Below are 27,710 nucleotides of genomic sequence, written 5' to 3'. Positions count from 1 at the left end.
ACCTTCAGGGCTTGGCTCAACATCTTTTCGGGGAGATCTTTCATGACCACTTTATGTGAAACTGCTGGCTCCCTTCACCTGCCGCTCCCTGTCCCGTTGTATTTATTTATTGACGTGCTATGTAGCATGTAGGATCCTAGTTCCCTTACCAGGGATCAAACCCATGTCTCCTACAGTGTATGCATGGAGTCTAAACCTCTGGAGGCCAAGGAAGTCCCTTTAACTATTTTATGGTCTGTGTTCCCTGCTAAAATGTCAGTTCCACATGGGCAGGGATTCCTGGCTCTCCTTCCAGGGCTGAAGCCCCAGAGCCCCTGACAGTGCCTGGCATATAGTAGGTATTTAGTCACTATTCAGCCACTGCTTTTACAGTGAGTGAGTCTCAGTGTCCTCACCTGGAAGAGGGGAGTCATAGTAAAGGAGATAATTTGTGTCAGGACCTGCCTCCCCGCCTGCACGTTGTGAGTATATAGGAGGTGTTAGCTGTTGCTGCTGCTGTGGGCATTAAGGCCGGCCACGTGGGTCTCAGACTGGGCTGTCGCGCAAAACTGACCTGCCTGCTGCACCTGGGGCTGGGCGTGTTGGGTGCAGGTCGGGAGTCAGCCTGGACGAGCGCCCCCTGCTGGTCAGCGTGTTGTTAGCCTGCGTCCGCAGGGCTCCAGCGTCTCCTCTTCCAGCTCCCCGGCCCGACCGCGCCTTCCTGCCAGAGATGCAGAGACCAGATGTGGTCACCAACCTCGACATGGCCAGGGTGTGCAGGGTTGCAGATCTGGGCCGTCCTCTCAGGGTTTGGGGCCAGGGACAATTCTGGAGGATGAGCATTCAGTTCTAAGGAGCAAAAACATGTGGGGCCCTGCCCCTGGAGCCTGTGACTCCTGAGCCTCTGCTGCCCTGTCTGTAAAGTGGGGTGACAAGGCCAGCTCGAGCTGGTGGAGGCTGGGTGCTGGCACCCTGCTTGATGGCTGAGGGAGGGGGCAGGGACTGGGTAGGAAGCGACTGGAGGGGTTGGCTGAGAGTTTCGAGGGCATGTCAGTCAGTCAGGCCGTCTGTCTGTTGTGATAAGGGTTTGGGGCATCGTCCAAAGGGCAAGAGCCTGTTTGAGGCAGCCCAGGGTAAGTTGGCCACCTCCATCTGTCGCTGGGAACTTTGGAAGCTGTGGATGCCTGACTCTCCATCAGTGGTCCCTATTTTCTCATCTGCATTGTTCAGGTCAGGGCTCTTGAGGTGGGCTTCGTAGGTGGGCAGGATTCAGGGTCACTGAGCGGGGCCCTTTGCCACACCTGCCACGGGGATGCGCTCTGTCAGGCCCTCTTGCGAGCATTCCCGTGTCAGGGCGCAGGCAGGAACGGAGGCTGGTCTGCCTGTGGTCTCTGCAGCTTCCCCACCCCCACGGCACTGGTTTTCCAAGCTCATTGGTGGCTTTAGCCTGTGGCAGAAAACTGCAAAACAGCTGCTGACCCTGCCTGTGCCCCTCTGGGTGGTGTTGGGGTGACAGGCCCTTTGCCCTTGGCATCGCCTGGCTAAGCAGGGGCCCGGAGTCGAACAGATCGGCCTCCCAAGGACACTTCCTGGGGAGGTGACTTGTTCTGCAGAATCCAGACCTCTGGAACTTAATGTCAGCAAGGAGCAAGGTGCTTTCCAGATAATCAGGTCTAGGCTTTGCTCTCCCTTTCTTTCTTTAGCATTTAGTCCTGTTCCCCAGAATGCAAGTGGTTTCTTTTGTGTGTGTGAGGGTGGGCAGTGGGATTCTTTGGGCCCAAGTTGGCTGGCTCTGACCTAGTTCTGTGCCTCAGGCAAGAGCACCCCCTTTTCCCAGCCCTGGTTTTCTGGGCTGCTTCGCTGGGGTTACAGTCTTTAGTGTACAGGCCCAGGTGATTGTGCAGGTAAAGATCTCAGCACAAGGTAAGCAAACATCTGATAGACCATACCAGAGGCGGCACTGCCAATGAAATGGGCCCTCACAGTGCAGCTCTGTCCAGGACAGCGCCCTCTGGAGGCCCCGGAGGCCTGTAACTGCCCCCGGAAGGGGTCTGAGCTGTGGGCACCAGTGGGCTGCTGGTCAAAGAGTGTGGTGGCCCTCTCGGGCCCCAGACCGAGTCTCACTGTGTTGCTCCAGCTCCTTCATCTTGGGCCTTCTGTGGTCATAGCAACCAGCCAGGGCACCTGGGCGCCCGGAGGATGCCCTGCAAGGCTGGCTACTACTGGGCTATGGGGGCCTCCGCCAGCTTCTGGCCTTGGATCCCAGAGCCCAGGGACATTGGCATTCAGACCCTGCCGTTTATCGTCTGGCCAGCAGGGGCGGGAGGCAGGAGCTGGCCGCTTGAGGCCCTGGGAGTGGGGGTCAGTCTCTCTGCCCTTCCTACCCTGGGTGACATTCCCCACCTACCCACTGCAGCACTTCAGGGAGGCTGTGCAGTGCCCCCAGGCACCTCAGAGAAATGGGGTCAGGAGCCGAAGCCACTGGGGAAGGAGGTATTTCTGGCCCAGCAGGTGCATTGGCAGCTGAGCCCAAGGTCTTCTCAGCTGCCCTGGCAGGAGTAGTGTGACTTCGATATTTCTGGAAAGTGGAAGGGAGAGGGAGCCGAAAGTGCTGAGCCGCCGAGTCTAGGTGAACGTGTTCAAGACTCTGCATTAGTGAATGGGATAAGCTGGTCTGGCTCACGCTGCTCAGGGCCAGGCCTCCATCCATCCTTTGAGTGTGGTCTCGCCCTTGTGCCCTGTGTGGGGCCTGTGGAGCTGGGAGAGCCCAGGTTAGTGGCTCTGCCCACAGAGCCCTCTGCCCGTTTACCTGGAGTCGAGGCTGCACTGAGCAGGGCTTGCTCCCACCGCAGGCCTCTTGTGCCCCAGCCTCAGGAGCCTCCCCCCACCCCCCCGACAGTCCTGCCTGCAGCACTGGCACCGGCTGGGATGTGCCAGGCTGCCCAGTACAAGGCGGCCTGGTCGAAGGGCCCTTCTCCAGCAGGCAGCCCCTGTGGGGTCCCCGAGAGCCTGCTCTAGACAAGGGGCCTGTGCCATTGCTGCCTGGGGGTCTCCCCAGGGCATGTGCCTGCTGGGGGCACAGCTCCAGAAGTCTGTGTGGTGGGCAGTCTGGGGTCAGTTTACTGCTGCATGAGCTGGGAGCACCCCTTGGAACTCGGCTTCCCCATCTGTGAGATGGAGTTAATGGTGCCTGCTCCCTCGGCCGCCCTGGGGACTATAAAGGCGGGTGAGGAGAGGTGTCTGGATAGCAGCTCAGTTCTTACTCCTGTCGGGAGCGTTCCCTTGTGGGACACACGGGAACCGGGAGGTGATGAGGGTGACCTGGAGTCCATGCTGACTCTCAGGCCTGGGCCTGGGTGTAGACTGCCTTGGGGTCCCCGGGTCTTGTTTACATCCGGGAGGGGCCAGAGGGACACTGGGCCCAGCTGTGTTAATGAAAATGGGGAAACAGAAGCTAGAGTGGGGCCCGGCTTCTGGCTTGAGAGCCCTCCTGCGCACTGGCGCCTGGGCTGTGTGCCCTGCCCTGGGTGGCAGCTCCCACGGGGTAAAGCAGCAGTTGCAGACTTCGTCCAGCCTGGGCTTAGGTGGTGCCTCCCCTTCCTGCCACCCTCCTGCTTGGTGCTTCTCCCTTCTGAGGCCCAGGTTAGAACCTCAGAGTCCCTCCCTTCTCACCCCCACATCCAGACCCTCAGCACATGTGGTCACTCCGTCTTTGTGGCTTGTCCACCACTTACTCCCTCCATGTCACCTCCCTGCTCCTGCCCCCATCGGTGCCTCTGCCCTGGTCTCTCACTTTGCAGGGGGTGCCTCTGAACAAGTGAATCAGGTCACACCCCTCCCCTGCTCAAGACCTCTCCGTGGCTCCCACCTGCGTTGCTAATAGTCAGAGTCCCTCCTGTGGCCCGCAGTGCCCGTGCCTTCGCTCCCCCTGCTGTGATCAGGCCCCTCACTCCCCATTCGTGCCTTCCTGCTCTCCCCTCCCCACTCTGCTTCTGCCACACCGGCTCTGCTGCTTGCATTAGACTGGTCAGGGACCTATTAATACGGCTTTTGTTGCCGGTTATTGATCAGAGACAGATGAGTATCACTTACATAACTGGTCACCAGCCACAGGCGTTAGTTTCTGCAAAAACCCCTCGGTCAGCAATGAGTTAGACATGCGGGTGCAGTCTCAGGGCCTTTGCACTTGCTGTTCCCTCTGCCTGGAACGCTTGACTATGTGGCCATGTGTGTTCCCACTTCCACTGGCTGGCCTCCTGACAACTCTGAAGTGGCCATTCTCCCCGCTCCTGACTCCCCCACGCCACCCCCGTTCTCTGTTTTTCTCCACAACTCTTGGTTTAAAACATGGCACTATTGATCATCTCTCCCTGTCCCCTGCCCTCGCCAGAACGCATGCAGCTCCTGTGAAGGCAGGGACTCGGTTTTGGTCACGGCACTGCCCGTGGGAAGTGGGGAGGCAGGAAAGGGTACGCGAACGAAGGAATGAGCGTGAGGTAGTGGCTCCCCGAGGCCGCCTGGCTGGTGAGTGGGAGAACAGTTAGTGCACATTCTGATCTCATCCTGCCGGGGACGGAGGTCCCCGGGTCATTCACCTGGAGTGCCGGCTGCTGTGCGCGCCCTTCGGGCCGCGGCCGCAAGGGGGCAGTGGGGAGCGCGGCGGCGTCCGCAGCTGCTGACTCTGGAGCGCTGGTGCTGAGCTAGAGCAGCCGCGCTTGCGGCCGCCCCGCCTCCGCCATCCGCACGTGTCTTGCTATTGTTAGGGTTCGGGCTCAATGTCACCAGCTCCTCGCACCACCCCTCTGACCTTGGTGTGGTCGGGCCCCTTCAGGGTCATCGTCAGGTTTTGGAGGAAAGAGGCCTGGCACCCCTTGTATCTGCTGCTTGTATTTTGGTAGTATCGGCCTGATAACATTTACTTTTCTGTGAGAGTTATTCTAGACTGGACATGTTTATGTGCTTTCTCAGGGAGGCCTTCCCTGCCCACTCTGTCTAAAATGGCTGTCCTCCCCACTCCTGATCCCCCGTTCTCTGGTTTCCCCTCATCTCTCGGTATAGAGTTCACCACTGTTCTCTGTTCCTGCCCGCCCCCCGCCCCCCCAAGCACATACAGACTAGAATCGTGGTGGTGATTACCTGTAAGCCTTAGAGTAACCCTGTGAGATAGCAGGTGAGGGCGCCCACTTGGTAGCTGAGAAGATGGAGGCTCAGAGAGGTTGGGTAACTTTCCCAGCGCCACACAGCCCGAAAATAGGTGAGTCTTTTTGACCTCAGCGCCTCCTTGTGAGGGGCTGCTGGGCCTGTGGTGCTGCCTGCAGGCAGGGTGTGTGGAACCTATCAGCGGGGAGCTCCTGTGTTGGGGGTGCTGGTGAAGGAAAATAGAGGGTTCCCTTGGAGCCAGAGCAGGCTCATTGCTGACCCTTTCCTTCAGTCAGTGGTGCCCCAGAGCCTGGGAGGAGGGTCTGGCCGCCAGAATGCTAGGCCCCGCAGGAGCTGGGTGGTGTCCTGCAGGCCTCACAGAGGCTTCCTTGGAATGAGGCTGGGGAAAGCTCCCTGCAGCAGCTCCTGCTCTGGGGTCTGGTGTGGTGGGCAGGCCCCCCTTCTCCCAAGTGTGGTGATGGAGGGGTGAGGGAAAGGCCTTGGCTCAGGGGCTGGTGGGGAAGGTGCTTTAAGCCCCAGCTCCGTGGCCTTGGGCAGGGGGCCTCCCACAGGTGTTTCCAGAGCACAGCTCTTCCCAGGCTGTGTTCTAGGTGCCCGGGAAGGGCTGAGGACAGGACAGTCCCCGCCCCCTGGAGCTGACCATCCAGTAGGAGGCAGATGGTAAATGTCTGTGTTGCTATTTTAAGTTGATGGTCAGGAGGGACCTTGCTGAGGTTGCGAGGGAGAGCCCCATGGGGTCTGGGGGAGAGCTGCGCTGGTACTGAGAGCTGCATGTGCAAAGGTCCCGAGCCTGTCCTGCTCTCAAGCCCGGTTTCCTCATCTGCCACGTGGGGTCACCCCGGGAGCCTTGCCCTCGAGCTAGCTTGAAACAGGTGTTCAGGGAGTGGGTGCCCCTCTTTCTACAATGGCAGCCTTGATCAGCGGCATCTGCCCATTTCCACGAAGGCGGGGAAAATGGCGGGCCCCACTGCCTGGCAGTGTCTCTGGGTACTCCCCTGGGGTAGGGCAAGTCTGCAGCCTCCCCCCCGCCCCCACCCCTCCTACAGGGTGGGCAGCACCCTGCCTCTTGTGCGACAGTCCCCTCTCACCAGCCCTGACCTTGTGCTCCCACTAGTTGCTGTTGGCTGGAACCCAGAGCCTGGGGCCTCTGAGTGAGAATTCCTCCCAGGCTGGGTGACGCCATCGCTGAGCTTGTCCCCTGTGCCCCAGGCCAGACTCCTGCTGTGCCCTTGTCCTCTGCCTGGCCATAGTGCCGGAGGCTTTGGGACCACACCCCCTGCCTCACCAGTGCCCAGACTTCAGGTCAGCCTGATGGGCTTTGTTTCATTCATCCTTCAAGCTCTCACCCTGCTCCATGTCCCCACGGCCCCTTCCCTCCATGGGGACAGGAGGAGATGCCCCCCTTTCAGGAACTTCCGCCACCCACGCCTCCCTGCCCCTCACCTGCCTTCTCCCTTGGCGAGGGCGTCCTGAGCCGGCTGCCTTCTCTTCTGTGCTCAGGATCTCTGCTCAGCAGCCGCCTGGGCCACCTCACCCCAGTCCTGGGCCCCCACCCAGGCTGGCTTCAGGCCCGGGCACAGGGGTGTGTATGTGACAGGCATGGGGGTGAGCGCGTGCTTGGCACAGAGCAGAGGGTGGGGAGGGGTGCAGCGGGGGGTAACTCAGGAGCTGAAGATTGGGAGTGCATGGTGGGGTTCCCCGCATTTAGGCCCTCAATCTGGGTGGGGTGGGGTCGTGGGGAGACTTTGCTGCTCCTTGCCTCTTACCTTTTCTTTTTCCGGGTAATTAAAACTGGTTTATACGCCCACCCCCCAAAAAATCCTACTTTATTGAGGTGAATTTCGCATAACATGCAGTTAACCATTAAAAAATAAGTGATTCGGCAGCATTCAGTGCATTCACAGCGTTGGGCAGCCTCTGTCTCGCTCCACAGCTTTCTTGTCACCCCAGAAGGAGACAGGTCCCCGTTAGCTGACATTCCCCTCCCCTCCCACCATGCTGTTGTGTGTCTGCTTCCGTTTACCTGTTCTGGACATTTCACAGGAACAGGCGACCCCTTTGTGTCTGGCTTTTCTCACCTGGCGCGCGCGCATGTGTGTGTGTGCGTGTGTGTGTGCGTGTGTGTGCTCTGTGTGTGTGCGTGCTCCATGTATGTGTGTGTGCTCCGTGTGTGTGTTCTCCGTGTGTGTGTTCTCCGTGTGTGTGTGCTCCGTGTGTGTGTTCTCCGTGTGTGTGTGTTCTCCGTGTGTGTGTGTGTGTGTGTGTTCTCCTACCTGGCTTTTAAACTTTAACAATTCACCTTTCTTGAAGTAATTGCAGAGGCACAGACAGTTGCAAAATAGGTCCCCCCCCACCCGCCCCCCCCCACCCCCCCGCCCCTGCCCGCCCTCCCAGAGCCTTGCAGACCTCTCTGGGGTGGAGGTTTGGGGACAGGACATGAGAAAGGAGGACGCAACCAGCCACAGTGGCCCTGAGCTGGGGCCGCCCCCTCCCCAGCAGGCCAGGGGCCTTGCATGCTGCACCCCCCCTCCCCGGCCCCGCCCCGGGCGGGCTTACCTCCGCGAGGGCGCCGCTGCTCCTTGCAGCCTGGGTGCGGCCGCGGCAGTGGCAGTGGTGGCGGCAGCTGCAGCGGCGGCCGCTGGGAGGGGTGGCCTCTGTCCCCGCCGCCCCCTCCTGCCGCCCCGCTTCCTTTCCCAGCAGCCAGTCGGGGCTCCTAGGGCCCACTGTCTCCTCCCCGGTCCTGGTCTGGTGCCCGGCTTGGGGGAGAGGGTAGGATTTCAGCCCTCCCCCAGCAGCTGGCCGGCCGGGAGAGGGGCTGGTTGTATTTTAAGCTGTTGAGTGGTTCAGCAGGAACTCGGAGGCCTCCTCTCCCAGTAGACGCGGTGCAGCCCTCCTGCAGACCACACGGGTCCCGAAGACATGTGGGTGTTGCCGCCGGGGACCCAGCAACTATTAATATGCCTGCAGCCACGGGGCCGCAGGCCCTCCGCCCGCTCAGGGACCTGCTGTCATTGCCCTTTCCGGCACATTCCGCCTGTGCCCCTCCCCTCTCCCGGGAGTCCCCTGGGTGGGGCTAGTTGCTTGGGGGGCACAACCAGCCCCCTCCTCCTGGCCCTTCTGACTGTGTCATCTGTGTGACTCCGAGGCGTTCAGTAACCTGCCCCGGGTGATGGCAGGCTCCTGCTCTAGCATGGTAACAGGAACGCTGGCCAGCAGTTCTTGGGCTCTGGACTCTCCTGCCCTCGGTCCGTGATGAGGGACAGGTGGAGCATGGATGGACACACAGGCCTACAGCCACCCCTGGCTGGCGTGGGGAGCCAGGATCTGAACCCAGGCCCATCCCCTCTCCCTCTTTGCAGGCCCTCGGGGTCTCCTCACATCCTGACGTTTTGGGGTACGTCTGGTTTGTTAGGCACCGTGCCAGCCCCTCACGGTACACACCTTCCTACCTGCCCCCAGGGTGGGACTGAGAGAGAAGCCTGGGATCAGTCCTGTGTGCCGCCTGCTGAGCCCCTGCCTCTCCTGCTGGCAGTAGGGGGTGTCAGAGAGGAACCCTTTCCCTGGGGCGGGGGCGGGGGGGGGCGTCCCTGGCTGGGTGGGTGTGCCCTCAGAGAGCCTTGTTCAGGGCCCTGCCCTGGGTTCCACGTTCTCCTTTTCTCCATGCTGCCTCCGATGAGGGCCTGCCAGGTGGGAAGGGCCTACTTGGGGTCAGACCCAGCCCTGCCTGGGTGTCTGATAAGATCCGAATCAAGCCCTGCCCCAGGGGCCTCAGACCTTTCATGACAGGCTGGGGCTGCTAGGCCTCACTCCAGCTCCCCCAAGTTAGCACCTTTCACTGCTGGCTGGCATGCCTTCTGTCTGCCTGCTTAGGGTGGGTGGGTCAGACCCCCCTCGGAGCCCTGCCCCTCCCAGCATTGCCCCCGTGCTCCCCTGACTGGGGCTCAGAGACTAGGGGGTGCCTGGGATGTCTGCTCTGGGCTCTGGGGGCTCAGAGCCTGGACAAAGATGTTGTGCTGGGCTGGTGTGGTGGAAGGACTGCCCTGGTGGTGGCCTTGAACAAGGCCTGGGTGGGCCTGATGAGAAGCAGGCGGAGAGGGGGCCATGGAGGTGGGGGCCAAGGTCTCAGGATTGGTTGAGGGTGCTTGGTGGAAGCTTCTCCATTTCCAGACCCTTTCCACGCTTAGAACGAGGCTCTCCGCGCTGGGAACCCCGGAATCTGTCACCTTCCCTGGGAACACGAACGCACGAGGAAACTAATCCAGAGTGTCCCTTGCAGCTCAGAAGGGGAAATGAATGATCTATCTCACGGATTCTCAGAATAGCTGGGATTTCTCCAAGCCCAGGGAGCTCTGAGGGCTGCGCTGGGCCCTGGGCTGCCTGCTGACCTCTCCCCCTCCTCCTGGTGGACTAGCCCTTGCTCTGCACTGGGCTGGGACCCGCCTCCGTGCCCATCCTGGGCATCTCCCTGCCGTGCTGTTGGGGGTCCACGTCCACTGGAAAGCCTTACAGTCGGAACCCCCCAGGCCTGGGGGTGCTGCTCCCAGGTGCCCCCCACCCCGGGAGGTCTGTGGTGTGGCTCCTGGGGGACTCCGGTGGGGCAGTTTTATATTTAGCTGGGTCGTGGCTGCTGGGCCACTCAGGTTACATCTGCACAGAAGCTGGCAGTGCCAGGGCAGGCACGGGCTTCCTTCCAGCACCGCGGCAGAATTTGATCGCGCCGGCCCGACCCAGAGCGCCTCGCGTGGGGAGGTCTGTGGTGGGGGCTGACGGCCGGCAGCTGGGGACTCTGGCCGCTGCGGGCAGAGCGGGGAGGCATGGACCTGAGCGTGAGCCTGGCGGCCCGGGACAGCAGCCAGGGGCTCGGCCCTGGCTTTGGCCTCAATGGCCTCCCCCGGCCTGCGCCCCCCAAAGCGACCAAGAAACCTAAAAAAGCCGTTCTCTTCTTCGAGGTGGAGATTCTGGACGCCAAGACCCGGGAGAAGCTGTGCTTCCTGGACAAGGTAGGACCGGCCGTGGCGCCAGCTTTGTGGGCCCGAGGGTGCTGGGCCTGGGACTCCTCCTTTTCTGGGGTCTTGGCCCCTGGGGAGATGGATATGCCCCTCCAGCTGTGTCCTGACAGCCACCCCCTGCCCTTCAGGGTGTGCAGGACGGGTGTGTCCCTGCGCCTGCCCCTGCCACTCGGCCCCTTGGGGCAGAGCGTCCTGTTCCCTGGGTGTGGTCTGGAGCTGGCCTCATGGTGTATGAGCAGGCCGTGCAGCTTCAGTGGACCCTGCAGGGCTCTGGTGCCTGGGAGAGAGGTGGGGTCCTGAGACCTGCCCCCTTCTGAGGCCAGTCCAGGGGAGTGGGGTGGTCCCATCCCAGGGAGGTCTGGAAAAGACTGAGGGCCTTCACTCGGGGAGGAGCTGTGGGTGGGGTGGAGAGGAGGGGCAAAGCAGGCTTGGCTTTCATGCTCACACCATCCCTCAGCTGGTCCAGAGGCGTCCTGGCTGCCTGGTTAAAATGGCCTTCTGGCCCATGGTTGTGGTGTCGGCTGGATGAGTTGGGGGGCCTGGTCTCCAACCCTCCCCCTCTCATAGCAGTTGTCTAGGACCCCAGTCCATCCCACCTCCCCAGGAGAGACCCTGGGCCCCTGGCCCTCCAAACTCTCTGCCACAACTGACTTGTCTCCGGCCTGTGCTTCCCCCAGGTGGAGCCCCAAGCCACCATTGCTGAGATCAAGAACCTTTTCACCAAGACTCGTAAGTCCAGGGCCCAGACACACGGCTCCCTGTGACCCCTCTGGGCAGGGGCCTCTAGGTGGGACCCCATCCTGCCTGCCTCTCCCTCCAGGGCCTGCAGAGATGCCCCTGGTGTGGCCCAAGCCTCTCGGGGCTGGCCTGGGGCCGCCGCCCCCGTGTGGCCACCCACAGGAACGCCCTTGCAGGGCTTCCGGAAGGACAACATCCCCCTCTTGCTGCGTTTCCGTTGCGTGTCTGGGAGCCACACCGGGGCCCATAGGAGCCCACTTGGCCGTGTGCCATGACACCCTACTCTCCCTACAGACCCACAGTGGTACCCCGCCCGCCAGTCCCTCCGCCTGGACCCCAGTGAGTACAGCCGTCTGCTGGGCTGCCCCCGGGCTCCAGGGTGGCCGTGGGCTTAGGCCCAGCAGCCCCTGAGCCCTGGCCCAACTCTCCTCAGAGGGCAAGTCCCTGAAGGATGAGGATGTCCTGCAGAAGCTGCCCGTGGGCACCACGGCCACACTCTACTTCCGGGACCTGGGGGCCCAGATCAGCTGGGTGACGGTGAGTGCCGAGCCCTTCTCCCCTGCAGTCTCGCCTCCTCGTGCCCCCGGGGTGACTCGCCATCCCCTCCCCAGGTCTTCCTGACAGAGTACGCCGGGCCCCTGTTCATCTACCTGCTCTTCTACTTCCGGGTGCCCTTCATCTACGGCCACAAATACGACTTCACGTCCAGTCGGCACACGGTGGTGCAGTGAGTGGGGCCGGCTGGGAGGAGGAGTGGGGTGGGGGGCCCGCCGGACCCGCCCCCGCTGAGCTGGCTCCCCGCCCCCAGCCTCGCCTGCATCTGCCACTCATTCCACTACATCAAGCGGCTGCTGGAGACGCTGTTCGTGCACCGCTTCTCCCACGGCACCATGCCCTTGCGAAACATCTTCAAGGTAGGCCCCCAGCTGCCCATCGGCCCAGGCCCTTCTGCCCCGCCCTCCCTGGTGCCCCTCACCTGGGTCCTGCCCTCCACGGGGCCTCCATCCCACCCCACTCTTTCAGAACTGCACCTACTACTGGGGCTTCGCTGCGTGGATGGCCTATTACATCAACCACCCTCTCTACACACCCCCCAGTAAGTGGCCAGGGACCCTGCTCCCCCTGTGAACACCCCCCAACCCAGGCTCTCCCCTCACGGGCCTCTCCTCTCGGCTTCCTTTTCAGCCTACGGAGCTCAGCAAGTTAAACTGGCGCTCGCCATCTTTGTGGTAAGCAGACCAGGATGGAGAGCGGGGATGGGGGAGTCCGGGGGGACGGGGGTGGGCTCCGAGCTGACCCGACCTCTCTCTCAGATCTGCCAGCTCGGCAACTTCTCCATCCACATGGCTCTGCGGGACCTGCGGCCGGCTGGTGAGTGGCCCGTGCAGGCAGGGGTGGCTGCTGGAGCAGGCTGGCCCGGGGTGCTCACTGCTCCTGCCTCATCCTCTCAGGCTCTAAGACCAGGAAGATCCCGTACCCCACCAAGAACCCCTTCACCTGGCTCTTCCTGCTGGTGTCCTGCCCCAACTATACCTATGAGGTGAGGGTCTGTGCTGGGCTTGGGGTCCCCTGGGGAGGGCTAGCTTTGGTGGGGGGCATGGTGCCTGGCTCTGTAGCTGCTTTTGCAGTTTGAACTTTAACGTTTGGTGAGGGAGATTCTGGCCTTTTGGGGGCCTAGGGTGGGTGGTTGTCAGGCTGAGCAGCTTCACCGTGCAGCCCCCACTTCACTCCTGGCTGCTCCAGCACTGGAGGTCGGTTGCCATCCCCTTCCTAGCAAGTGGCCCTGAGGGTGGGCGAGGCCTCAACAGAACGCCCCTGCCCGCCCTCACCTGGCTGTTCTGCCCACAGGTGGGGTCCTGGATCGGCTTTGCCATCATGACCCAGTGTCTCCCAGGTGAGCCTGTGGCCTCTTCCTTCCCTGGGGCGGGGCGGGGCGGGGCGGGGCGGGGCGGTGGGCGGGGGGCCCGCTGGTCCCTGCCGCTTGCAGCCGCTCTTCCTGACTCCCCGGCTCCGCCCCACAGTGGCGCTCTTCTCCCTGGTGGGCTTCACCCAGATGACCATCTGGGCTAAAGGCAAGCACCGCAGCTACCTGAAGGAGTTCCGGGACTACCCGCCCCTGCGCATGCCCATTATCCCCTTCCTGCTCTGAACAGGCTCCCCACACCTGGGCTCAGCCAGGTCTGGCTCCCGTCCCACCCCCCACTCCTGGAGGAAGAGTGGGGACCACTGCTCTCCAGGGTCTGGAATAAAACCTGCCTGCCTGGCTGGACTCAGACTCGGCCGTGTTTCTTTGGGGGGTTTGTTCAGGGACCAGCACACCACAGGCAGGCGGAACTTGGGCCGAGGGGCCTAGAGGCTTTTATTTCTTGACTGGTCCACAGAATGGTGGGCAGGTTCGCTACAGGGCCACCTCAGGGGCCACCTCGCCGGGCCCCAGGCCTTTGGCCATGTCCGCTTCCCTCTGCTCCCTTCTCTTCTTCCGCTGGAGCAGCCGCCGCTCCCGCTCAAACTCCTTCATGCGCTTCACATAGCTGCAGGCAGAGCACAAGGAGGGGTGTCAGGACACAACTGTCCTGTGGCCCGGGAGCTGATGGGCCTGGGGAGGTAGTCTCCCCAAGTAGGGAAGACCCGTGTGCCTGTGGTTTAGGTCTGGGGTCTGCCCGCTACCTTGACACCACTGAGCCAAGAGCAAGGACTGGGCTCCCACCTGGAACCGGGCTGGGCCACTCCTCCAGGCCCGCCCACCCAACAGCCCCTCGGCCGCCTCTATCTACTAAGGGGGGCCTGGCTAGAATCTCGGTGTGAGCTCGGAGCGGTGGGCCCAGGGCCCCGCGGGGGCGATGTGGGGCGGGCTGGGGCTCACTCGAGGTGCTCGCAGTAGTCCCAGTCGTGCTGCTCGTGCTTGCAGGCCAGGAAGTTGGGGAAGCTGTCGCGCTTGCACTTGAGAAACCGGATGAGGTAGTGGGCGCAGTAGTCCCGTTGCTGGAGCACCAGCTGGGCGTCGTTCATCTCCTGCTGAGTGGCCACCATCTCTGCGGGTGGAGGGGGAACCGGGGAGGCTCAGCCAGGGTGGGAGGATCCTTCTGATTTGTACAAAAGCAACAAGGGCCGAGTCCCTCTCCTGCCGTCAGCACCCACGCGAGATTCCTGCCGCTCCACCCCCAGGGTCACTCTGCAGACAGTCCTACCAGCAGAGCAGGAGCTGGGGCTGGTTTGGGGCCTAAGAAACGGGCCCCAGCCTGTGCCCGGTGTGCTGGTGATTGTGAGCTCTGCGCCCTCTGGCAGGGGGCGCTCAGGACCAGCCTTCCTGCATCAAGGGAACCACTCTCCCAGCTTACACCAGCATCGTTCTTGTCCCAGAAGGTCCTCACAAGTAGCATCACAAAGTGTTTATTGCTGCTGCTGCTGCTAAGTCGCTTCAGTTGTGTCTGACTCTGTGCAACCCCAAAGACGGCAGCCCACCAGGCTGCCCTGTCCCTGGGATTTCCAGGCAAGAACACTGGAGTGGGTTGCCATTTCCTTCTCCAGTGCATAAAAGTGAAAGTGAAGTCACTCAGTCGTGTCCGACTCTTTGCGACCCCATGGACTGCAGCCTACCAGGCTCCTCCGTCCCTGGGATTTTCCAGGCAAGAGCACTGGAGTGGGGTGCCATCGCCTTCTTCACTGCTTACCTGCAATCCACTTCCACTGGCTCCTCTCCTCTCTGCTTCCCAGCTGAGTTTCTGTCTCACTCTGGCCCAGGGTCTGCAACTCACCACTGTCCACACCCCACCCCAGCAATGCCCACATGCTGGCTCTTTCCAGAGCCACTCAGGACCCAGGGCACCGTGCTTCCTCAGCCTCTTGCTTCTTTCTCGAACATTCTTTTCCTATGGCCCTCATCTCCACCATACTCTCCCCAGGTTTCCTCCCATCTCTATGGCTGTCCATACATTTTCTGCCCAAACCTGAAGCGATGGCTTCTGGTGGTTCCTGCTAAGAGCTCTCTGCTCATTCTAATTTGTGGCTTTGGTCTCCAATCTGTAACCTAGACCCCATCTTGGGCCCTCCACCCTCAACTCGTCTGAGCCCCAGGCCTCGTGTCCATCTGCAGCCCTGGACGGTTTCCATGTCAGTGTGCTGCCGCTCATACCAGATGCTTCGGCATAATCGGCCAGCAGCCAGAATTTCTGGAGCACCCACTGGGTGCTAGGTGCTGGGGACCCACAAGGGAACATGCTATGCAAGAATGGGTCCCTGCTCTGGGAGGGACACACTGAACAAACAGGTAGAGCGAAATGTTGTAAGATGCTCGGCAGTGCTCAGTATTGCACGTGTGCCGGCGTGCCCAGGTGTGTCTGGTTGTGACCCCAAGGACTCCTCTGTCCATGGGATTCTCCATGCAAGAATACGGGAGTCGGCTGCCATGCCCTCTTCCAGGGGATCTTCCCAGGGATTGGTAGTAACCCATTTCTCTCATGTCTCCTGCGTTGGCAGGCAGGTTCTTTACCACCAGTGCCATCTGGGTTGCCTGGACATAGGTACGCTTATGGCTGATTCACGTTGTACACAGAAACCAACACTGTAAAGCAATTATCCTCCACTTAAAAACAAAGCAAAACCTCCAGCCCTGGCTCACAAAAGCCCTTTGAAACCAGGGGATGAACAAAGACCCCCAAGGTGGGGTGAGAGAGAGTGGAGACAGAAGGCAGTGTGGATTAACACTGGGCATTTACAAGGCAGGGAGTTGGGAGGGAGTTGTTGGATCTTGGAACCATGGGAAGAGGAGCCCCCAGGAAGGGCTGTGTCTGCTGCAGCTGTAATGGAGTTAAAACTAAGAATCTGACAATGGGGTTTTGCAACACAGCAGAGTGGAGGTGGGGAGGAAGCCTGACCAGAGCCCTGTCAGTGAAGTGGGGGGAGACAGCTGGATGGGGAGGCGGAGCAGGAGAATATTTTAAAAACAGCAGAAATAACAGTGTATTTGCATGCTGATGGGAAAACCAATGTCCAATGAGGAGAGACTGGTTGGGACAGTGCTTGGGTGGGTGAGAGGATGGGATGAAGGGCATCAGAGAGTTCAACTGGAGCAGAGGTTTAGCTGAAGCAAGGGCAGGTTGAGTAACGGGAGAGAAGGTGGAGTCCAGCAGGAAGCAGGGATGAAGGGAGCCCGAGAGTTTTGGCTGCATCTGTTTTCTTAAAATTTTTTGGCTATGCCTTGTGGCATGTGGGATCTTAGTTCCCCAACCAGGGACTGAACCTTTGTTCCCTGCATTAGAAGTGCAGAGTCTTAACTGTTGGCATGTCAGAGAAGTCCCTGCATCTGTTTTCTCAAGAAGATGTCAAGTGACAAGCTGAAAGGAGATGCTGGAGTCTGAAAGAGATGGCCTGACACTGTGGTCTAGGGAGGAGCAAGAGAGAGCAAAGGCCAGGGAATGTGACAAGAAAACCAGTAGTATGAGGGGACGAGTCGCGGAGCAATCATGAGACCAGTCAGGGAGAATGAGTGTTTTTCTCCCATGATGTTCAGCTGCACAGGGACAGGAGCCAAGGAGAGCTGGCCTTATCCAGGGCTCTTGTTAAGCCAGAGAGAGGGGGCAGGGTGGGGGTGGCTCTGGGTGTCTGCAAAACACTAAGGGAAAAGAAGGGTGTATGGAGCAGTGGGAAAGACTGACATGGAGGTGGGCGTACTGATGGACTGCAGGTTCCGGTGGGCCTGAAGGGACTACCAGGAATCGAGACACTAGAGGAGTGTACCCTTCAACGTTGCCCTAAATCCAAACCTCTCTGCACCACCCCCGTTCCCTTAGGGGTCTCTCTGTCTCCCAAGTCATCGCCCACCCGGCAGCTAACAACGTGACCTTTTGACAAAGCAAATCTGGTCGCGTGGCTCCTCAACTTAGAAGCACTAAGGGGAGAGCCCCTTCTCCTTAGTCTGGGTGTGGTCAGCTCTTCTGCAACCCCCTCACGTCTCGCTTCCAGTTATAACCCCCTGGAAGCCCGCCTTGATACTCCCAGGCAACATCATGAAGCCCCGCCAGGTTCCACGGTCTCCCCTACACGACAGTGAGTTCTCTTTAGTCAGTGCCTGCTGTATCCTCGGTGCCCAAACTGGCTCGGTCCAGGATTGGCGCTCAGTATGTCTGTGATATTAACTCGTTAAAACAGGCAAAGTGCAGGAGAGCTTGTGCGGCGTGAGTCCCCCCCGCCCCCCGCTTGTGTTTTCCCGGGCGTACCTAACAAGATCAGTGGCATCTACCCAGAGGTACAGTGAGCACATCTCTTCCGTGATAAACTCTGCCATAGCTCCCCACTCAATCCAGGACTAAGCCCAGGTTCCATCGCCTCATTAGCTCCGCATCACTGCTCTCTTGCCCCCTACGCTTTTTGTTCAAACAAAAAGACCCTCTGCCTGCAATGCCTCCACACTCCGGCAAGGTCACGAACGTCCTCTGAATTCCTCCGGGCCGAGGTCAGGGCTGAACCCAGACACAGCGCACGATGCTCGAGCCCAGCAGTGGAAACTCCGAGGTTCAGGGGTTCCCGCACCCGTGCCCCACTCCCGCCGGCCGCTCCTGCGCACTGGGCCTCACCGCGTTCCTTGCGCTCGGGGAAGCCGTAGTCGGGCGGGAAAGTGGGCATCCGCAGGGGATCGGGCTCCACCGAGGCATCGCCCAGGTATCTCCGGGCCAGGTGAGCCCCCATGGCTGCTGTCACCGCAGGTTCCAGCGGTAGCCGGGGTCACCTAATTCCTACCCGGAAGCATTCCCCCTAGGCCAGCTATGGCTTCCGGGTTGCTTGTACCGCCGCAGGGATCGTAGAGATGAATGACTCCAAAGGAGTTCAGGTAACTCTGGGGCCTCCTAGCGGCCGGGAGGGGACAGCAAGGCGCTCACCCCCTACTCTGGCTACCGCCAGAGGGAGCCTCCCTGCCTCGGAAAATATATCTGGGCTGGGGGAGGGTGGACGACAGGAGCCTGGGGTCTCCTCTCACCCTCCCTGGGCTCCACTGGTCTACTGCAGCTAGAGTACAAAGGAAAAATATATTTTATATCATAATTTTAAAAAGTTTTATTCTAAAACATTCAAAGTTTTCATAAGCGCTTGCACAGTTGCTGATGATATAATTAGTGAATATAAAAGGTTTAAATAAAATTACTTAAATATTTTAATTTAAATAAGCAAATAAAAGTTATTTATCAATACACTATAAACTGAGTTTTTTTAAAAAATACTTTTATTTATTTGGCTGTGCCAGGTCCTAGTTGCAGCATGTGGGATCTAGTTCCCTGACCATGGAACAAACCCAGGGCCCCTGCATTGGGAACACAGAATCTTAGCCACTGGACCATCAGGGAAGTTCCTATTAAACTGAGCTTTTAAATAAATCCTACTAAATACTTTGTAAAAATGAAGCAAGTTGTGATTCTAGTATTCCTCTACTTGCCACTGTAAAGAATTGGTATTACATTTCACATCTGTTAGGTTAGTGCTTCTATATGTGTGTATATTTAAAAGTATTTTAAATATACACACATATATTTTTTGTATATATATAATATATATATACACACACACATATACATATTGCTTAATACATCTTGGCCAAATACTGCCTCCATGTGCAGCTGTAACAAATGCAAATGATGTGTTAATTTGTTACTATCTCTGGACTCTCAGTGCAGGATTGGAACACAAAAGAAAAATTTTCACTGGATGCTTGTCAGTGTTGGGAAATGATACTTGGCCGTGCAAGATTACATTTCATTTGACAAGGTGCTGTGGGTTGAACTATCTTCCACCCTCTGATCCCCCACCTCCCACCAAAATATATGTTGAAGTCTTAACCATGGGGAAAGCTGTGGATGCGATCTTACTTGAAAACAGAGTTTTGCAGATGTAATCAAGTTAAGATGTGGTCATGACAGACTCGGGTGGGTCCTAATCTAATGACTGATGCCCTTCTTATGAAAGGGAAATGTTTTAAACTGCAAGTTTATGTATTTATTTCTGGCTGTGCAGGGTCTTCCTTGCTGCGGGCCTTTTCTCTAGTTGCAGCAGTTGTGGCGCACCGACTTCTCACTGCAGTGGCTTCTCTCGTTTCAGAGCACAGGCTGTAGGGGGCACGGGCTTCAGTAGTTGCAGCTCTAAGCCTCTGGAGCACAGGTTCAGTAGTTGTGGCATGTGGGCTTCGTTGTTCCTCAGCATGTGGGATCTTCCTGGACCAGGGATCGAACCCACGTCTCCTGTTTGACAGGGGGATTCTTTCCTACTGAGCCACCAGGGAAGCCCTAAGAGTGAAATGTGGGAGCAGACACACACCCGGGACATCATGTGATGCTGGAGGCAGAGGCTGGGACACCAAGCATCCCACGCTGCGAAGGCTTGTCCCCCAGGGCCTTGGGAGTGAGCACGGCCCTGCTCACACCTTGTTTTGGACTTTCAGCCTCCAGAACTGTGCGACTATACTTTTTTCTTGTTTTAAGTCACCTGCTTTGTGGTACCTTGTTATGGCAGCCTTAGGACATGGAGACACACAGTCATTTGTCTTTTCTCTTACCTAAACTTGATTCGTTGGTTTAGTTGCTAAGTCATGTCTGACTCTTGCAACCCCATGGACTGTAGCCCACCAGGTGCCTCTGGTCCTGGGATTCTCCAGGCAAGAATACTAGAGTGGGTTGCATCTTCCTTTACCAGGGCATCTTCCTGACCCGGGATCAAACCCACTGCTCTTGCATTGCAGGCAGATTCTCTACCAACTGAGCCATCAGGGAAACTTAACACCTAAACTTGTCTAATGCCTAAATCCGCCTCACATTCCTAAGCAGCCTGTTTCCAGCGTTGGCAGATGTACACCCACACTCACACCCAAGAGGGCCCTCCTGGGGCCTGAGTGACACTGATACCAAGACACGTCATGTGCTTTTTGTTTGTTTGTTTTGTTTGGTGGCCACACCGAGGCATGCAGGGTCTTAGTTCCTTGACCAGGGATCGAACCTGTGTCCCATGCAGTGGAAGCACAGAGTCTTAACTACTGGACCATCAGGGGATTCCCATAGATGTCATGTTTAGAGTTTCGGTTGTTCTATGCAGGTTCCTTTGCAAGGTCTCAGGTGACAGTGGCATCATGCATCCTTCAGTAAATTTACTTTGTGTTTGTAACATGTGTGATTCTCTAATGCAAGCCAGATCCCTCCACTTGGGCCAAGGGGGTTTCCTCTATTTGAGAGAACAGGTGTCCTGGATTGGAATGCTAGTTGTGTGGCCTGGGTGAGTTTATTTAGCCTTTTTGTAAGATGAAGTATCAATTTTTATGTTGCAACATTAAATGCCTTAATTATGTGAAGTACTTACAGCAGTTCTTGGCATGTCCTTTAGTTGCTCAGTTGTGTCCGACTCTTTTGCAATCCCGTGGACTGTAGCCTGCCAGGCTCCTCTGTCCATGGGATTTCCCAGGCAAGAATACTGGAGTGGGTTGCCTTTCCTTCTCCAGGGGATCTTCCCCTCCCAGGGATCAAACCTGCGTCTCCTGCTTTGGCAGGCAGATTCTTTACCGTTGAGCTGCGAGGGAAGCCCAGTTCTTGGCCAAGCATTAGGTAAGTGTTACTTATTACAACTACATCTTTCTTTTATGAACAGCTGCATCAGACCTTGAGGACACAGAGGTGAACAAGAAGATCAGAGTGGGGCTGGATGGCGTCTGTCTCCATGCACACTCAGTCCCATGTGGGGCTTTAAATATGACCTTCAGCAGATTGAATCATGGTCCCTCCAAAGGTATGTCCATACCATAATCTTGGAAACCTGTGAATGTGATCTTATTTGGAAAACATTCTTTTGCAAATGTAATTAAGTGTCTTGAGATGAGATTGTCTTGGATTAATTTAATTTAATTCTTTGGCTCCAGGGACTTCCCTGGTGGTCCAGTGGCTAAGAGTCTGTGCTCCCAATGCAGGGGGCCTGGGTTCCATCTCTGGTCAAGCAACTAGATCCCGCATGCCACAAATGAGGGTTCATATGGCCTCAACTAAGACCAAGTACAACCAGATAAATAAATAAATATGAAAAAAATCTCAGATCACTTTTCCCTTGCTCCCCAAGCCTCAGCTGTTTCTTATAAATATTCTGAACCCCTCACCTTCAGGGAGGTGGGTTTGAGATTTGCTCCCCCTTCTTCTTGCTTGGCTGCCTTGTGAGTAAACCCTTTCTCTGCTATAAATCTTGGTGTTTCAGGCTTGGCTTGCTGTGTGTCAGGCAAACAAACCTAGTACAATAACACAAGCTAGAGAGGACAGTCCAGTGGGTGACTGAGGCTTCCTTTCCAGGGCTACCTGTGACCTGTCTCCAGAACATGGCACAGATTTGTGATTCTGTGCACTTCCTGACTCCAGGGGGCAGCCTTCACACTCTGGTCTTTGTGAATGGCACTCCTGGAGTTGTGCAGTGCGCAGCCTCCACAGCTAGACCAGGCCGTCCTGTTCTGTGTGTCTCCTCTGACTCCTTTTCTCTGTGTATCAGCTGCTCATTCAGAGGCCAGAGCAGGAAGGAGACCCAGACAGGCAAATCACGTGCCCAGCTCACTCTCCCTGTGTGACCTTGGGAAGTGATTTCCCTTTCAAAGATGCAGTTTACTCACCTGAAAAATGGATCCCTACTAAACAGCTCCTCCCCACTTCATGATTATTTTCCTTGTGAGCACTTAACACCCTCTACCCTGAGATCCATTTCTGCTTTATTGACTATGCCAAAGCCTTTGACTGTGTGGATCACAATAAACTGTGGAAAATTCTGAAAGAGATGGGAATACCAGACCACCTGACCTGCCTCTTGAGAAACCTATATGCAGGTCAGGAAGCAACAGTTAGAACTGGACATGGAACAACAGACTGGTTCCAAATAGGAAAGGGAGTACGTCAAGGCTGTATATTGTCACCCTGCTTATTTAACTTCTATGCACAGTACATCATGAGAAACGCTGGGCTGGAAGAGACACAAGCTGGAATCAAGATTGTGGAAAGAAATATCAATAACCTCAGATATGCAGATGACACGACCCTTATGGCAGAAAGTGAAGAGGAACTAAAAAGCCCCTTGATGAAAGTGAAAGAGGAGAGTGAAAAAGTTGGCTTAAAGCTCAACATTCGGAAAACGAAGATCATGGCATCCGGTCCCATCACTTCATGGGAAATAGATGAGGAAACAGTGGAAACACTGTCAGACTTTATTTTTTTTGGGCTCCAAAATCACTGCAGATGGTGACTGAAGCCATGAAATTAAAAGACGCGTACTCCTTGGAAGAAAAGTTATGACCAACCTAGTTAGCATATTGAAAAGCAGAGACATTACTTTGCCAACAAAGGTCCATCTAGTCAAGGCTATGGTTTTTCCAGTGGTCATGTAGGGAAGTGAGAGTTGGACTGTGAAGAAAGCTGAGCACTGAAGAATTGATGCGTTTGAACTGTGGTGTTGGAGAAGACTCTTGAGAGTCCCTTGGACTGCAAGGAGATCCATCCAGTCCATTCTGAAGGAGATCAGCCCTGGGATTTCTTTGGAAGGAATGATGCTGAAGCTGAAACTCCAGTACTTTGGCCACCTCATGCGAAGAGCTGACTCATTGGAAAAGACTCTGATGCTGGGAGGGATTGGGGTCAGGAGGAGAAGGGGACGACAGAGGATGAGATGGCTGGATGGCATCACTGACTCGATGGATGTGAGTCTGAGTGAACTCTGGGAGTTGGTGATGGACAGGGAGGCCTGGCGTGCTGCGATTCATGGGGTGGCAAAGAGTGGGACACGACTGAGCAACTGAACTGAACTGAACCTGAGATCCATTTCACTTATTTATCTTGTTTCCTGTTGGTTTCTTCTCTTGAATATCGGCTCTGAGGAGCAGGGAATTTTATCTGATTTGTTCACTGCTATATTCCTGGAATACAGGAATGGAACTGACACACAGTAGGTGCTTAGTAAGTAGTTGTCAAAACCAACACAGGAATAAAGGAGCAGGGTTGTATGGAGGAGTCAGTTTGATGGCTGTGTGAAAAGTCTCCTGTCAGGCACCTAGGATGAGTTACTGGAGTTTCAGCTAATTACTATTATCTATCAAAGTGTTTATTAACTGTTTCTATTTAAAACATTTTTTTTTTTTTTTTGGTCTAAGCGCACTCTCTCCCTCCCCGCGTTGGAAGTGCGGAGTCTTAACCACTGGACCTCCAGGGCAGTTCCATCACTCTTATTATTTTAATTTGGCGCTCACTCTCTAAGTAAAAGGCCCTCCAGAGGGGGCTCCCACGATCGGTCGTCTCACTAGAGAATGAAGAGGTCCAAGTGAGGCGGTGGGAAAGGTGGGAGGGGCGGTGACTGGACGATTCTGCCCTGCAGTCCCAGGACTCAAATGTTTCAGGCTGGTCTGTCTAGACGCAGAGTTGGAGACCTGGGGGGGGGGGGGGGGGGCTCATATTACAGTGACTTTGGTATTAAGGGGTGAGGAAGGGGCCGGGCCTCAGTCACCCGTGCCCCAGCTTTCCTGTTATTTTTTCTCTACCAGCCATCTGACGAGGAGAGTTCCGGTGCCCCTCGCCCGCGTTCCCTGCATCACGGCGCACAGCTTCCCCGCCCCTCCTGCCTCCTTCCCCGGCTGCGCCGGCCGCCCTGCCCACTCGGCCCCAGGCAGGGCTGTATTAGAATTGTGGGCAGGTCGGCCTCAGAGGCCCCAAGTGGGGCCAAACACGGGGAGAAAATCCCGGGTGGAGGCTCAGCCTCGCCTCGGTCCGCTGGATGGGAGATCGGAAGCTCTGGGTAATTCAGTTCCGGAGGAGGAGGCGAAATAAGTGAGCGTGTCCTAGACAGTCCCTGGGGAAGACCTCGCCTCAGTTTGCTGGGTGCGTGAAGAGCGCTTCCTGCCCGGCACCGAGGACACGCCCAAGACCGACCAGATGAGCGCCTGTAATTGTAGCCAAATAAGGGCAGAGCATCCGGTCCCATCGCTCCCCATTACTTCATGGCAAATAGATGGCGAAAAAGTGGAAATAGTGACAGATTTTACTTGGGCTCCAAGTAAATCTTGGGCCCCAAAACCACTGTGGGTGGTGACTGCAACCACAGAATTAAAAGACACTTGCTCCTTGGAAGAAAAGCTATGACAAACCTAGACAGCGTATTTAATGCAGAGACATCACTTTGTTGACAACAATCCATGTAGTCAAAGCTATTGTTTTTCCAGTAGTCATGTATGGATGTGAGAATTGGACAATAAAGAAGGCTGAACGCTGAAAAATTGATGCTTTCGAACTGTGGTGCTGGAGAAGACTCTTGAGGGTGCCTTGGACAGCAAGGAAACCAAACCAGTCAGTCCTAAAGGAAATCAACCCTGAATATTCGTTGGAAGGACTGATGCTGAAGCTGAAACTGCAGTACTTTGGCCACCTGATTTGAAGAGCCAACTCAGTGGAAAAGACCCTGATGCTGGGGAAGATTGAGGGAAGGAGAAGAAGAGGGCGAATGAGGATGAGGTGGTAGGATGACATCACTGACTCAATGAGCATGGGTTTGAGCAAACTCCAGGAGACAGTGGAGGACAGAGGAGCCTGGCGTGCTACAGTCCATGGGGTTGCAAAGAGTCAGACACGACTTAGGGACTGAACATCGACAACAGCTGTAGCATGAGCTGCCTTGGGATTCTGTTGCCTATGTGAAAGGAGGCTGGCTGGTAGTGGAGGAGTCAGTGAGCCTGGAGGGGCCTGACTTTAGTCAGGGCTTGGTAGGCTGCACGGTCACTCATGCATTCAACAGTCATCTTATTGGACACCTAATGTGTGACAAGATGGTGATAACTGTTGAGGAAAAACAATGAATGGAGTGTATGGAAAAGGGCAGTCTTGGAACTTGAGTTTTATAAAGTCTCACTGAGAAGGAGACATTGGCTCTCCAGTTTCTGCAAGACACCAGAAGCTTGCTGTCCTTAGGGCCTTTGCATGGATTAGAATGCTTTTTCTCCAAATATTTACAGGGCCTTCCGCCCACCTCCTTCTGTGGATTTCAATTGTCAGGTGTTTCCTGATCACCTGCTCTTCCCCTCCTCCTCACCACTTCCTCCTCCTCTTTCTCCTCCCCGTTCTTCTTTATAAATTGAGATATAATTGACATGGGCTTCCCAGGTGGTGAAGTGGTGAAGAATCTGCCTGCCATTGCTGGAGACACAGGAGACAGGGATTCGATCCCTCACTTGGGAAGTTCACCTAGAGAAGGAAATGGCAACCCCCTCCAGTATTCTTGCCTAGGATAATCCCATGGACAGAGGAGCCTGGTGGGCTATAGTCTGTGGGGTCTTAAAGAGTCCAACAAGACTGAGGGATTGAGCATACACATGTAATTGACATATGATAGTATATTAGTTTTTTGTATAAACATAATGATGTGATATTTGTGTATACTGTGAAATGGTCACTGCATAAAGTCTAATTAACATCCATCCATAACAGCACATAGCTACACTTCTTATTTTCTTGTAATGAGAATTTTAAGAACTGCTTACTCAATGAAAGTGATATTATTTCAAAGCATGGATGTGCTATAATGTAATACACGGAGGTGTTTATAGACACATAAAAAATGTGGTTCTAAGAGTGCTAATTGTTCAGCAAGATTAGAAGGGTGTTACATCAGTAAATGATGTGCTGACTATTTTTTAATGCATGGAGAAAGAAAGTCAAAGAAAATGTTAGTCACTCGTCATGCCTGACTCTTTGAGACCCCACCGGGCTCCTCTGTCCATGGAATTTTCTAGGCAAGAATACTGGAGTGGGTAGCCATTCCCTTCTCCAGTGGATCTTCCTGTCACAGGGATCAAACCCAGGTCTCCTGCATTGCAGATGGATTCTTTATCTTCTGAGCCACCAGGAAAGCCCATTGCTTGTAGAAGTATATTTAAAAACTCATGTATAAAAATGTATTTGGGGGGACTTTCCTGGTGGACCAGTGGTTAAGACTGCAAACTTCCAGTGCAGGAGGCACAAGTTCGATCCCTGATAGGGGAACTAAGATCCCGCATGCCACACGGTGTGTCTGAAAACAAAGAATCAAAAACCACTTTTTTGGAGAAGGAAATGGCAACCCACTCCAGTAATCTTGCCTGGAAAACACCATGTACAGAGGAGCCTGGCAGGCTATAGTCCGTGGGGTCACAAGAGTCAGACACAACTTAGCAACTAAACCATCCACCACTACAAAGTGAATATATGCCTAAAGATAATGTGTGAAAAGGATATTTGCCATATACTAGCTAGTTTGTTGGTGGGAGGGTGGGAGTCAAGGAAGACTTGGGGTTATTTTTTCATCAATTTCCATTTTATACTTATTTATAATGGCCATTTTTTTTTACTAATACTGTAAAACTATGAAAATGAGTAAAATACTAAAAGTTTCATATAGCCAAAAAACAAAAAAACAAAAACCAAAACCACTTTTTTTGAGTGTTCCTTGCTCATCCAGTTGTGAACAGTTTTACTTTAGTGAATGGACATGTCGATATATCTGTAATGCATGTAGAGAAATGTCTAGAAACGCAGGTGAAAAAAGATGCTCCTATGAGTGTTACTTGAGGAAAAAAAGAAAAGAAAAAACATCTGCTCTCTTACCAACTTTCAGATATACCCAATCACCACCTTCTACTTCTTTACTCTTCTCCTTCTTTCTACGCCATGCACCTTGCGGGATCTTTATTCCCTGACTAGGGATTGAACTTCGGCCACAGCAGCTGGAGTCCTACCAGCCACTGGACTGCCAGGGAACGCCCCGGATTAAGGAGGAACACCTTCTTAAACATGTGTTTAATTCCCTGCCTCTCCCTTAGCACTGCTTTAGTTACACCCCACATACTTTGGTATGGTATGTTTTCACTTTTATTTAATTAAAGATATTTCCAAGTTTTGACTTTCTCTTTGACTCTGTGGGTGAGATTGAATTTCCAGCTACTTGTGGATTTTCCAGTTCTTGTTCTGTGATTTCTAGTATAGTTTGGTTCTGGTCCAAGACCATGTTTTGTGTGATCTGTATTCTGTGATCTTCTTTACTATTGCCATGCGCCCCACCGCTATGCACACTCGATTCCTCTGGCCTGCTTTATTTTCCTTCTTTTTTCTGCTTACGTCTATCTAACAACATTTCTAAGATACAATTCTTACTGAAGTATAGTTGGTTCCCAGTATTATACTAGTTTCATGTGTACAACATAGTGACTCAACGTTTTTATAGATTATACTCCATTTAAAGTTATAACAGAACTTCCCTGGTGGTCCAGTGGCTAAGAATTCGCCTACCAATGCCGGGGACATAGGTTCGATCCCTGGTCTGGTAAGATCCCACATGCCTCGGGGCCACTAAGCCTGTGTGCCACAACTACTGAGCCTGAGCTCTAGAGCCCTTGAGCTGCCGCTCCTGAGCCCAGGCGCTGCAACTACTGAAGTCCATGCGCCTACAACCTATGCGTCACAAGAGAAGTCACCGCAATGAGAAGCCTGGGAACCACAAGGAAGAGTAGCCCCTGCTCGCTGTCATTAGAGAAGAGTTCAAGCAACAAAGATTCAGTGCAGCCAAAAAAAAAAAAAAATTACAAAATATTGGCTGTATTTTCTGATGCTGTACAATATATACTTGTTGCTTATTTATTTTATTCATAGTAGTTTATATCTCTTAATCGCCTGCCCCTGTCTTGACCTTCTTCTCTTCCCTCTCCCTGCTGGTGACCATTAGTTTGTTCTCGATACAAGATATCTTATTAATTTATTTTATTCATTATCTCTACTCCCAAGACTCTTTCCCTTGGACTGCAAGGAGATCAAACCAATC

At 55.3% G+C, this 27,710-nt stretch overlaps 3 protein-coding genes across 6 annotated transcripts in view; 1 reads left to right on the top strand and 2 right to left on the bottom strand.

The window, feature by feature from the left end:
* Positions 1-8,113, bottom strand: part of DNAJB1 (DnaJ heat shock protein family (Hsp40) member B1) — a 36,184-nt gene extending 28,071 nt beyond the window's left edge. Inside the window, exons 1-2 of one of the 4 annotated variants that reach the window (XM_069590786.1) lie at positions 7,696-8,113; positions 554-700 (exon numbers count right to left, since the gene is read on the bottom strand). The gene's annotated coding sequence lies outside the window, so the exon portion shown is untranslated. Of the gene's footprint in view, positions 1-553; positions 701-6,582; positions 6,733-7,695 lie in introns of those variants that run through there. The other 3 variants (XM_069590790.1, XM_069590784.1, XM_069590788.1) reach the window with 3 other exon arrangements.
* The window catches only part of TECR (trans-2,3-enoyl-CoA reductase), a 28,615-nt gene extending 15,460 nt beyond the window's left edge, over positions 1-13,155 (top strand). Inside the window, exons 2-13 of the mRNA XM_069590803.1 lie at positions 10,089-10,139; positions 10,826-10,877; positions 11,181-11,225; positions 11,320-11,423; positions 11,498-11,613; positions 11,695-11,800; positions 11,910-11,982; positions 12,072-12,115; positions 12,200-12,257; positions 12,338-12,426; positions 12,735-12,780; positions 12,908-13,155. Coding sequence (XP_069446904.1) covers positions 10,089-10,139; positions 10,826-10,877; positions 11,181-11,225; positions 11,320-11,423; positions 11,498-11,613; positions 11,695-11,800; positions 11,910-11,982; positions 12,072-12,115; positions 12,200-12,257; positions 12,338-12,426; positions 12,735-12,780; positions 12,908-13,035 — 912 coding nt within the window. The 3' untranslated portion in view covers positions 13,036-13,155. The remainder of the gene's footprint in view (positions 1-10,088; positions 10,140-10,825; positions 10,878-11,180; positions 11,226-11,319; positions 11,424-11,497; positions 11,614-11,694; positions 11,801-11,909; positions 11,983-12,071; positions 12,116-12,199; positions 12,258-12,337; positions 12,427-12,734; positions 12,781-12,907) is intronic.
* Positions 13,156-13,217: 62 nt separating this feature from the next.
* On the bottom strand, positions 13,218-17,670 carry NDUFB7 (NADH:ubiquinone oxidoreductase subunit B7). The gene is made up of 3 exons (XM_069590804.1): positions 17,459-17,670; positions 13,750-13,918; positions 13,218-13,417 (listed from the first exon to the last, which is right to left on the bottom strand). Exons 1-3 carry the CDS (start codon positions 17,568-17,570, stop codon positions 13,285-13,287), a joined length of 414 nt encoding a protein of 137 aa, XP_069446905.1. The 5' UTR covers positions 17,571-17,670; the 3' UTR covers positions 13,218-13,284.
* Positions 17,671-27,710: the final 10,040 nt, after the last annotated feature.

Source organism: Ovis canadensis, chromosome 5 (assembly GCF_042477335.2).
Source record: "Ovis canadensis isolate MfBH-ARS-UI-01 breed Bighorn chromosome 5, ARS-UI_OviCan_v2, whole genome shotgun sequence".
Taxonomy (NCBI): Eukaryota; Metazoa; Chordata; class Mammalia; order Artiodactyla; family Bovidae; genus Ovis; species Ovis canadensis.
This window is presented reverse-complemented; position numbering and strand designations above follow the sequence as displayed.

Coding starts and splice junctions, on each gene's coding strand:
- NDUFB7 (XM_069590804.1), bottom strand. CDS start 17,570: ATGGGGGCTCACCTGGCCCGGAGATACCTGGGCGATGCCTCGGTGGAG. Junction 13,919..17,458: donor CCCCGAGCGCAAGGAACGCG/GTGAGGCCCAGT, acceptor CTCCACCCGCAG/AGATGGTGGCCACTCAGCAG. Junction 13,418..13,749: donor GACTACTGCGAGCACCTCGA/GTGAGCCCCAGC, acceptor CTCTGCCTGCAG/CTATGTGAAGCGCATGAAGG.